Source organism: Mus pahari, chromosome 3 (genome assembly GCF_900095145.1).
Source record: "Mus pahari chromosome 3, PAHARI_EIJ_v1.1, whole genome shotgun sequence".
NCBI classification, from domain to species: Eukaryota; Metazoa; Chordata; class Mammalia; order Rodentia; family Muridae; genus Mus; species Mus pahari.
The window spans coordinates 151,239,197-151,249,939 of record NC_034592.1 but is presented as its reverse complement, the minus strand read 5'-3'; the positions used below and the strand labels follow the sequence as shown (position 1 = coordinate 151,249,939).

Genomic DNA, 10,743 nt, shown 5'->3' with positions numbered 1-10,743 from the left:
AACCATCTGGTGACTCTTACACCACCAAGGCCCGGTGCCAGCACAAAGTACCACCTTGGCCGCGTGTGGAACACAGCGTCTGACTCTCAAGAAACACATCCGGAATGATGCTGGTCAATGATGCTGGTCAATGATGCTGGTCTCTGCTTCATCACCACTAACTTCTCAGCTCCAGCCCACCAGCATCCACTTTCCCAGCAAAGCGAAGGTTCCACATTAGCGGTTCTGGTCTCCTGTGGATCACAGCTGATTCTTCAGCCTCAGCTGACCAGAACCACAGATTCTTCACGCAAATGGTCAAGGAGAGCCTTTGCTTCCCTCTGAGACTTCACAAGCCAGGCCTCTGTCTTCTGCACGGCTCCCAACCTTGCTATCCTCCAAACTCCCACAGAACAGCTCACTGGGCTCTCAACAGTAATGGCCTTCCTAGCCCAGAGTTCCAAAGTCCTTCCACAATCCTCCCAAAAGAAGCATGGTCAGGTGTGTCACAGCACTATCCCGTTACCATGGTACCAGTTTATCTTAGGGTTACTAATTCTGTCATCACAGAATACCACGACCAAAGCAGCTTAGGGAGGGAAATGTTTATTCTGCCTACACTTCCATATCCATGCTCATCATAGAAGGAAGTCAGGACAGGAACCTGGAGGCAGGAACTTATGCAGAAGTATGGCGTGTTCCAAGCAGTGACTCATACCCAGCAGATATCATTTAGGATGCTTTTTAGAACCCAGATCCACAGAGACACCACAGATGTCTGATCCAGTAGGTCTGGCATTCAGGCTGAGAATCTGCCCCGGTCCTGAGTCCTGAGGCCTCCTCTGCTTCCAGCTGGGACTGGGCCCTGAACATGCGCCTGGGCAGGACCACACAGGCAGGTGAGCTGCCCAGAGACTGGCCTTGAAGAGGAAACAGTGCTTGTCAGCTGATTCTGAGCAGTCAGACATTTCAGGACATTTTTTTCCATTGAGAAAAGTGAAAGCTGGGTTTGCTCACTTGCAAAAAGCCATCAGAAGTCAAGTGTCACCTGGCGTGAAACAGTGACAGTCCTGAGGATGCTAGAAAGGTGCAGGTGGATACACCTGGGCAAACCAGAGATCAGAGTGTGGGTTTAAGAAGTGTGATAGAGGCGGGGCAGGAGAGATGGCTCAGCGGTAAAGAACACTGACTGTTCTTATGAAGGTCCTGAGTTCAAATCCCAACAACCACATGGTGGCTTACAACCACTTAAATGACATCTGACATCCTCTACTGATGTGTCTGAAGACAGCTACAGTGTACTTACATATAAATAATAAATAAATCTTTAAAAAAAAAAAAGTGTGATAGAGGACTGGAGAGATGTCTCAGCGGTTAAGAGCACTGACTGCCCTTCCAGGAGTCCTGAGTTCGATTCCCAGCAACCACATGGTGGCTCACAACCATCTGTAATGGGATCTGATGCCCTCTTCTGGTGTGTCTGAAGACAGCTACAATGTACTAATAGCATTAAATAAATAAAACTTTAAAAAGGAGAAGTGTGGTAGAGGAAGAGTCTGAAGAGATGCCTGCCGTCATTAAGCCTGGTTCTTTCTCCCAGCCCCATGCTCCCAGAAATAAGACTCAGACTCAAAATAGATTTGCAGATGCCCTGGCCTTATAGCTAGGCTCTATTCTGAATAGATCATAACCAAAACAACCCAATTATTTTAACCTACTTTCTGCCACATGCCGGTTACCTGTGGTCAGGTGCCAGGTGTGCCTCTTGTCACCTCTTTACAGTGAGTGACCCTCCTGCCTTCTCTCTCCCACAATTCTTCCTCCTCTCAGATGCCCCACCTCTCTTTCCTGCCTAAGCCATGACCACAGGCTTTTTAATGGGCATGTGGTGCATCCATGCAGCATACAGGCTATTCCCTGTGCCGATGCATGGTAGGAGGTGATTCCTGCGGGCTCGGTCTTTACTTGTTTTTATTTGTTTATGTGCACGTATGTGTGCCTGTGTGAGTTTATGCCGTGTGCATACCTCGGGAGTTATGAATGGTTGTGAGTTGCCTCGTGGTTGATGAGAACCAAACCCAGGTCATTGGCAAGAACAGCCAGTGCTCTTAATCATGGGGACATCTCTCCAACTCCTCTCATGATTATTTTTAAAGGGGTTCACATGGGCTCCACATGGGTAATTGGTCTCCCCCTGTGAGGAACCCAAAATGGGATGCTGTGGGCACTGGAGGTAAGGGTGTGGACTTTGACGTGATTTAAAGACAAACATCAAACCAGGGCAGCTGCCCTTCAAAAACCCTCCGGAGGAGGAGGAAGAGGAGGAAAACACATGTTAAAATCTATGTGTAAGGGGCTGGAGAGATGGCTCAGTGGTTGAGAGACCTTGCTGCCCTTACAGAGGACCAGAGTTCAAGTCCCAGCACCCACATGGTGGTTCACAGTCATTTGTAATTCCCATCCTAGGGGATCCAGTGCCTTCTTCTGAGTACCAGGCACACAAATGATGCCCAGACAGACACACATCCAGGCAGAACACTCCCATACATAGAATATAAATAAATCTTCTTTAACAGTGAGGGTTCAGGACACCACACTGCTCTGGGTAGTGACCTCGCCTTAGATCCCTCCTTACGGTGACAGTTTCTCAGGCTTCATTTTTGATGACCTGGGTGGTTTCTGGGGTGAACTCTTCTCAGCCGGGATTTGTCTACTGTGTTTCTTATTTAGCTGGGTCTGTGGGTTAGAGGGAATGACTTGTGGCACAGATTTCTTTGACAGAGCAGAGCTAAGTAGGGATAGCAGGCCAGGGACAGGGAGGGTGGCTGCTGCGTGCTTGAGGTCCGAGGCTTGGAGCAGACAATGATGGCTCTCAAGACCATCACGGGGCCTCTGTACCTTACCTGTTCCTGATAAACATAGATTGCATTCACTCTCATTTGGAACTGGGCCTCCCTGGGCAAGTGCTGTCTTAGTAAAGGAGACAAGACCTGTGCAAGCCCCAAACCAACAACATAGTTCACAAAGTGAGCACAAATATGTATAATATATATATATATATATATATATATATATATATATATATATTACATACAATAAATACATATTATATAATTATATGTAATTATTGTAATGTGTATAATATATTCTATAATATATTGGTATATCATATAAATATTAAATGTATAATATATAATTATATGTTACATGCAATTTTTTATATTTATTTATTTATTTTATGTATATGAGTACACTGTAGCTGTACAGATGGTTGTGAGCCTTCATGTGGTTGTTGGAAACTGAATTTTTAGGCCCTCTGCTCACTGCTCTGGTCAGCCCCACTCATTCTGGTCAACTCCACTTGTTCAGTCCCTGCTTGCTCTGGCTCAAAGATCTACTTATTATTATACACAAGTACACTGAAGCTGTCCTCAGATGTGCCAGAAGAGGGCGTCAGATCTCATTACGGGTAGTTGTGAGCCACCATGTGGTTGCTGGGATTTGAACTCAGGACCTTTTGAAGAGCAGTCAGTATTCTTACCCGCTGAGCCATCCCAACAGCTTATTGTTATATGTAATTATATATAACAATAGGCTGTTGGGATGGTTTGGTTTTACATTTTTTTCGTTTCCTTTTACCTCCAAATCGCAGTGAGATGACAGGGATGTCTGTGCCGTACTCAGGAGGGTTTTGAGAGACGTCTAAGACCCTTAGGAAAGTGCCTTGTGCACCCGCCTACAGTTAGCAATGTCTACATGGGATCAGTTTTAAAATCCTTTACTGCCGAGAGATCTGAAGCCAGGGCTTGGGAGACGTCTCAGCACTTTAAGAGTACTTGCTACTAAGTCATGAGGACAGGAGTTTGGACCCCAGCACACTCCAGCTCTTAGCGATGACCTCTGGCCTCTGCAGACACACACACACACACACACACACACACACACACACACACACACACGGCCAGTGCTCTTAACTGTCGAGCCATCTCTCCCGCTCAGGCACTTGCTTTTCGAATGAGAGAGGAAGTTCTTTCCACAGGCGTTCTCTCGTGCCTCATGTCCGTCATCCTGTAGAAATTCATAAGCTCTGTACTCTTCAGTTTCAGCTCCAGAGTTCGTCTTTGAACATGGCTACCAAACTTACCTGCCCACGGAGAGCACTGACAACCAGACGGCCGCCGTGATCTCTCTCCCCACCAAGTCACGCACCAAAAAGCCCACGGCACCCCCTGCTCAGAAGAGGCTCAGCTGCTGCTATCCAGGTAAAGGGAGCGCCGTGCATCGCATGTGCAGAGAGGGGTTCTTCATAGGATTTGTTTAATGGTGGGGAGACAGAGGCCCGACAGTGTAGATGAAGCAGACCTGGAATTCACTATATATCTTCGGTGGGCTCCGAACTTATGATTGTCCTGCCTCAGCCTCCAAGTATTGGAATCAGGGTCAGCATGCCCAGAGTCTTTGAAAATTCTTTTTTTTTTTTTTTTCCTGAAGATTTATGAATGCTTTGCCTACACACAATCTGCACCTCGAGTGTGATGGTGCCCACCGGGTCAGAAGAGGGCATCAGATCCCCTGGCGTTAGAGTTACAGGTGGTTGTGAGCCTCTGTGGATGCTGGCAACTGAACCTGGGTCCTCGGGAGGAGCAGCCAGTGGTCTAACCGCCCCCCATCTCCATCCCCCAGTACCCTGGTTCTCCCATAAACAGGAGAGTCTGGCGTTTGTCTGTCTCAGTCTTTCATGACAGCATCTTTCTAGGCTACAGGCCATGTTGTAAAGTGTGAGTCTGTGCGTCCCTCTGCTGGCTCCCTGTGTTTTTTGAGGTTGTGCCAAAGCAATGCTGTTGTGTCGGGCACAGGGCATTGTGTCCTTCCTGTGTTGCTAGCCATCTCCACATGGTGAGGGACGTCTGCCATTTCCCTCTGATCTTCATCTTCCCTTGGCTTTTTCAGGTTGCCAATTCAAGACCGCCTATGGCATGAAGGACATGGAGCGACACCTGAAGATCCACACCGGTAAGTGGCAGGTGGCCATTAGCTAGGGTACCCTGAACAGCCAGCCAGTGAGGAGCTGGGGACCTAGAGATGTCAGATACGTGACATGGCCCAAGACTCACAGAGAGCAAAGGAACATGGGTACAACGTAAATTAAGATACTGTTTGTACATGTGATTCAGGGAGAAACATAGCTAAAACAATAAAAACCCAGCAATGGGTAAGCGCTCAGCCAGGGCCTGGGGGTGGGGGGTGGCTGCCGTAGCCGGGTGAGAACTCATCACGTTCGTAATTCATTAGCGTCAGATACAGATGGCCTGCATGCTGGAGATGAGGTGAATGTCTGTGTCTGCAAATCACTTTAAGAAGAGTCTTTTTCAATGCCAGGGATCAAACCAGAGAATACACATGGCCCAGCAACCTTAGACTTATTTTGTACATCTTCTGAAGGCACCACTGGCTGCACAGCTGGCCTGAGGGTGCCCTACTGGCCATTTTAAGGAGGGTACTTAATAGCCCCCAGGGGTTGGTGGCAGGGAGGCACCCATGTGGTTCCTGCCCAGCACTGCCATTGAAAACCAGCCACCGCAGCCCCAGCAGGAAACACCAGTTGGTGCAAACTGACAATCTTGTAGGCACAGGGAACACCAGACAGCTGATCAAGCTGAGAGATGACCCACCCAGGAATTTATAACCTGACTGCTAACAGTTTCAGTAAAATAATTTTATTTTTGCAATGTTGGGGGTCAAAGCCACAAGTGTTCTGCCCACTGAGCTATAGCCCCAGTTCAATAAAATTATGTTTTCTCGGGTTTTGTTGTTGTTGTTTTGGGTTTGGTTTGGTTTTTTGTGACAGGGTTTCTCTGTAGCCCTGGCTATCCTGGAACTTGCTGTATACAAGACCAGGCTGGTCTTGAACTCAGAAATCTGTGTGCAGATATATTCTTTTTTTTTTTTTAATTATCTATTATATGTATATGAGTACACTGTAGCTGCCTTCAGACGCACCAGAAGAGGACATCGAATCCCATTACCGATGGTTGTGAGCCACCATGTGGTTGCTGGGCATTTATCTCAGGGCCTCTGGAAGAGCAGTCTCTTAACCACTGAGCCATCTCTCCATCTTCCAGACACAGTCCTAACTGCCTAACCTTACTCTCACATAATGGTGACCAGCTCTGGCTGTCAGTGTGTCAGATCGAGGCTCTGGATGTACTTGGCCTACAGAGTATAAAGTGAAAATCTCACTGGAGTGGTAACCCACAAAAACTGTCATCCCAGCACTCAGGAGGCGGAGGCAGGATGGTCAGGAGTTCAAGGCCAACCCTGGCTAGGTAGCAAGTTCAAGACTAACCTGAGTTACATGAGACACTACCTCAAAAAAGAAGGAAAGAAAGAAAGAGAAGTTAGGCTTAGTGACTCATGTCTTTAACTCAGGAGGCAAAGGCCAGCCTGGTCTACAGAGTGAGTTCCAGGACGGACAGGGCTATGTAAAGAGATCCTGTCTCAGGGGAGAAAAGAAAAAGGCAGATAGGAGTCAAAGTCCCTATGTATCACACCTCAAAGTCGTGATGGTCACATGCAGCCTTCTGAATTTTTTGTATGCAGATATAAGGCTGACAGACACACCTTTTCTTTCTTTATTTATTTATTTCTTTCTTTTGTGTGTGTATATGTGTGTGTGTGTGTGTGTGTATTTTATTTTATTTTTTTTATTTTTATTTTTTTGTCGGACACAGTCTCACTATATAGCTCTGGCTATCCTGGACATAGATCTTCCTGCATGCACCTCCCAAATGCTGGGATTAAAGGCCACTACACCCAGCTCCAGGCATGCAGTTTTATCATCTTTTACTAAGTAAATAAGGTGTTCATCTTCCTGTTTAACATTGTCCTTATTTTAAACTTTAGTGTGGGTGTGGGTGTGTATATCCACACATGCTCCCATGCACAACACTGTGGCCCACTGATTCCTTGTGAAGGTCAGAGGTCAATTATCATGATCTATCCTTTCCTGCCACGTGTGGGTCCCTAGAATTGGACTCAGGTCATCGGATATGATGGCAGGCACCTTTAATCCTTAGAGCCCTCTAATCTTAAGATTGTGTGTCTTTGTGCTGCTGTGTGTCTCTCTCTGCTTCATTCTTCTTACTGGTCAACTGGGAAATTGATTTGGTCTTTTATGGCTCATCTATAAAGTAAAATCGCTCAACCTTAGCTGTTTAATGATGTGGAAAAGACAGAAATAACCATATAAAATGAAGTCAACAGGGAATGGTGTAGAACCTGCTGGAAAAGCAGGAGAGTTCTGGATCCCAGTCCCAGACTTATTTGGTTTTATGATTGATTGATTGATTGATTGATTGATTGATTATGTATACAGCGTTCTGCCTGCATGTATGCCTGCAGGCCAGAAGAGGGCACCAGATCTCATTATACTTATAAGCCACCATGTCCCTGGGGATAGGAACTCAGGACCTATGGAAGAGCAGCCAGTGCTCTTAATCTCTGAGCCATCTCTCCAGCGCCCTAGTCCCAGCTTTGTAAAGAGGATGAAACAAAAAAATCTTTAGATTGGACCTTGGAAGTGTGATGCGTCTAAAAAAAAAAAAAGATGTCGGGCTGGGGGCGTGGCATGGGGGCGTGGCTGTACATTCCTAGCTTGACATGCAGGAAGTTCTGGCTTCCATCCTTAGAATGGACCATCAATGGGACAGGATGGTCCACGCCTGAATTCCCAACGCCCTGGAGATAGAATCAGGACTGTCAGAAGTCCAGGGTCATTTTTGGCTTCTTAGCAAATTCAGCACCAACCTGGGACTGTCTCAAAAAAATAAAAAGATATTAAGCTGGCAGAGTTTTTTGTACTAAATGAAAAATAAGCCCATATACAAAAGTTAATTAATTGAAAAGAGGTGGGACTGTAGCCCAGTTATAGAACATTTGCCTAGCAATCCCAAGACCCTAGCTCATTCCCTAACAACACACACACCTACCGCACTGGCCTGGTGAGACGGCTTAGTGGGGCTTCCTGACAAGCCTGAAGACATGAGTTCGATTACAAGATCTACAATGGTAAGGGAAAAGAATCCACTTCTGCGAGTTGCCCTCTGACCTCCACATATGCCCTGGCACACACATGTCCACACAGAAACCTCTCACCTCTCTCTCTCTCTCTCTCTCTCTCTCTCTCTCTCTCTCTCTCTCTCTCTCNCCCCCTCCCTCTCCCTCTCCCTCCCCCTCCCTTTCTCTGTCACACACACACACACACACACACACACACAAAATAAATAGGAATGACACAGGTCATAGCCATTGATTGCTAAAGGGTCGATGTGTTAGATTAAGCTGCTGTAACAGAGAAACCTAAATAGCGCCTAGACAAGATGGCTGTGTGTCTGTCCTTCACATAACTGCAGGGAGCGTCAGGCAGCTGAGGAAGGCAGGCCACTGTGGCTCAGGGCTGGGAAAAGGGAATGGTTAGGAAAGACGGCTGTTTCCCATTAAATTCATGTCCTTCAGAGAGTGTGTGTGTGTGGCAAAAAATAGTACTTTAGTATGGGAAAGATTTAAATATCAAAATATGCAGTTAAAAAAACTGTCAGGTATGGTGGGTACACACATTTAATCCCAGCACTTGGGAAGCAGAGGAAGGCAGATCTCTGTGAGTTCAGGCCAGCCTGGTCTACATGATGAGATCCTGCCTAAAAATGGAAAAAGGGGGAGGAGGGGTGTAAGACGGTAGAAGTTGAGATAGGTGGACAGAACATTTATACCAGATCCTCTAAGGCTTAGGGAACATCGAGTATGGGGGCAGAAATACCACCCACAGCAGAAGATGGGCAGAAAGGCTGCTTTATTTTGAAGCCTGGGTAGTGAGGGATGCCTGTAATAGCAGAACTCTGGAATTGAAGGCAGGGAAATTAAAGCCAGCCTGGATTGCATACCAAGTTTGAGGCGTCTGGAAACAACAAAATATTTTTGTTTACTTATTTAGTTGCTGTGTGCTTTTAATTAATAAGGAATTCATGCTCGTCATGGGGGGGGGGGAAGAGCTTGAAAATTCTAATAAGCAGTGCAGCATAGCCACCACCCTGTCCCGCGCCTGTGAGGCCTGCGGGTTAGTCTCCGTCTAAAGTGTTGGGAAGCAAATGTTAACCTTTCGGTCTTGCTTCCCCCCTGCCGCGGCTCACGCGTGCACCCGAAGGTGACAAACCCCACAAGTGTGAGGTGTGCGGGAAGTGCTTCAGCCGCAAGGACAAGCTGAAGACGCACATGCGTTGCCACACGGGCGTCAAGCCCTACAAGTGCAAGACGTGCGACTACGCGGCAGCCGACAGCAGCAGCCTCAACAAGCACCTGCGCATCCACTCGGACGAGCGACCCTTCAAGTGCCAGATCTGTCCCTACGCCAGCCGCAACTCCAGCCAGCTCACCGTGCACCTGCGCTCGCACACGGGTAAGCAGCGCTGCGCTTCCCGCGGGCTCCTGCCTGCCAGGGGACAGAGGGGGAAGGAGCTGGGGCTGTGGCCTGGTGGGCGGAGCATTTACCCAGCATGCACAGGCGCCGCAACCTCAGCACCACTTTAAAGGCACCCCCGCCTGTAACACTGGAGAGGTGGAGGCAAGAGGATCAGGGGTTTTAGGCCGATCTGGGCTATATGAATACCTGGTCTCCTTTTGAAAAATATGATTTTTATAATTATTATTTTGAATTCACGGCCTGAAGGTGTGACTGCCTTGGCAGTACAAAGCCCTGGGTGCCATTCCCAGTGCCACATAAACCAGGCGTGGCCAACCTGGGCTGTAAGGAAACCCTGTCTCTAAAAACTACATTTAAAAAAAAAAAAAATCAGTTACTGTTGTTACCATTTTTAATTCAGGGGCTGGGGATGTGACTCCGTTGGTGGAACACTTGTGTGAAGCCCTGAGTTCAGTCCCCAGCACCACATACGCCAGGCATGGTGGCAAGAGCCTCTTACCTCCCTACTCAAGAGGCCAGGGCAGGAAGATCAGAAGTTCAAAGTCTTCCTTGGCTGCATACAGAGCGCAAGGTCAGCCCGGGCTCCCTGAGACCCTGTCTCAAAGAAACGATTTTAAAGGAGCTATGGTGGCCGTCCATCCTCTTCCCTACCACACTGTCCCAGTAATGGCAGAGCCGTTGTCAAGGTGATAGATTTCTGTGTGTTTTTATGTAAATGTATAAGTGTGGGGTTGAGGGACTATAGTCCTTGGAATAGATACAAACAACGTGTTGTTAATAATCATCTGCATTGCAGACCGGCAGTTCAGGCACTTTTAGATGATGCGCTCGCACATTCAGAATAGTTAGTGCACTTTGATTGCAAAGCATATAGCGAGGGCTGAGGACGTCACTCCGTGGTGACACTTGCCTGCATGTAAGAGACCCCAGGCTATGTAGACTCAGCTCTGCAAAACACAAACACACACAGCAAAGCCAGTAGAACCAGAGGCTCTGATTACACAGTAGTGCTTCTTTTGGATTATGTATCAGTCAGCTAATGATATAGCGGTGCCTTGTAACAACCATGTCCTGGATGGTGGGTCGTAGCAGATATCACTCACCTGCCTCAGGTCAGCAGGAGTTGCTATTGATGTTGGCTCAGATTAGTCACACAGGTAAGAAGGCTGCGCGTCTGCCTGTCTTCTGCTGGGGGGACAGCTGGATTGTGGGCTTGGCAGGTGTGTGCTGGTCTCAGCTGGGGTGACCAGGCTGCGTGCCATCTGCGTGCCATCTGTTACTGATCCTCC

General features: G+C 47.6%; 1 protein-coding gene across 2 annotated transcripts in view; it reads left to right on the top strand.

The window, feature by feature from the left end:
• Zfp64 (ZFP64 zinc finger protein) overlaps window positions 1-10,743 on the top strand; it is a 62,634-nt gene that overhangs the window by 10,787 nt on the left and 41,104 nt on the right. For both annotated transcript variants that reach the window (XM_021192650.2, XM_021192648.1), the window contains exons 3-5: window positions 4,080-4,241; window positions 4,930-4,992; window positions 9,179-9,430. In XM_021192650.2, the coding sequence (XP_021048309.1) occupies window positions 4,080-4,241; window positions 4,930-4,992; window positions 9,179-9,430 (477 nt within the window). The remainder of the gene's footprint in view (window positions 1-4,079; window positions 4,242-4,929; window positions 4,993-9,178; window positions 9,431-10,743) is intronic.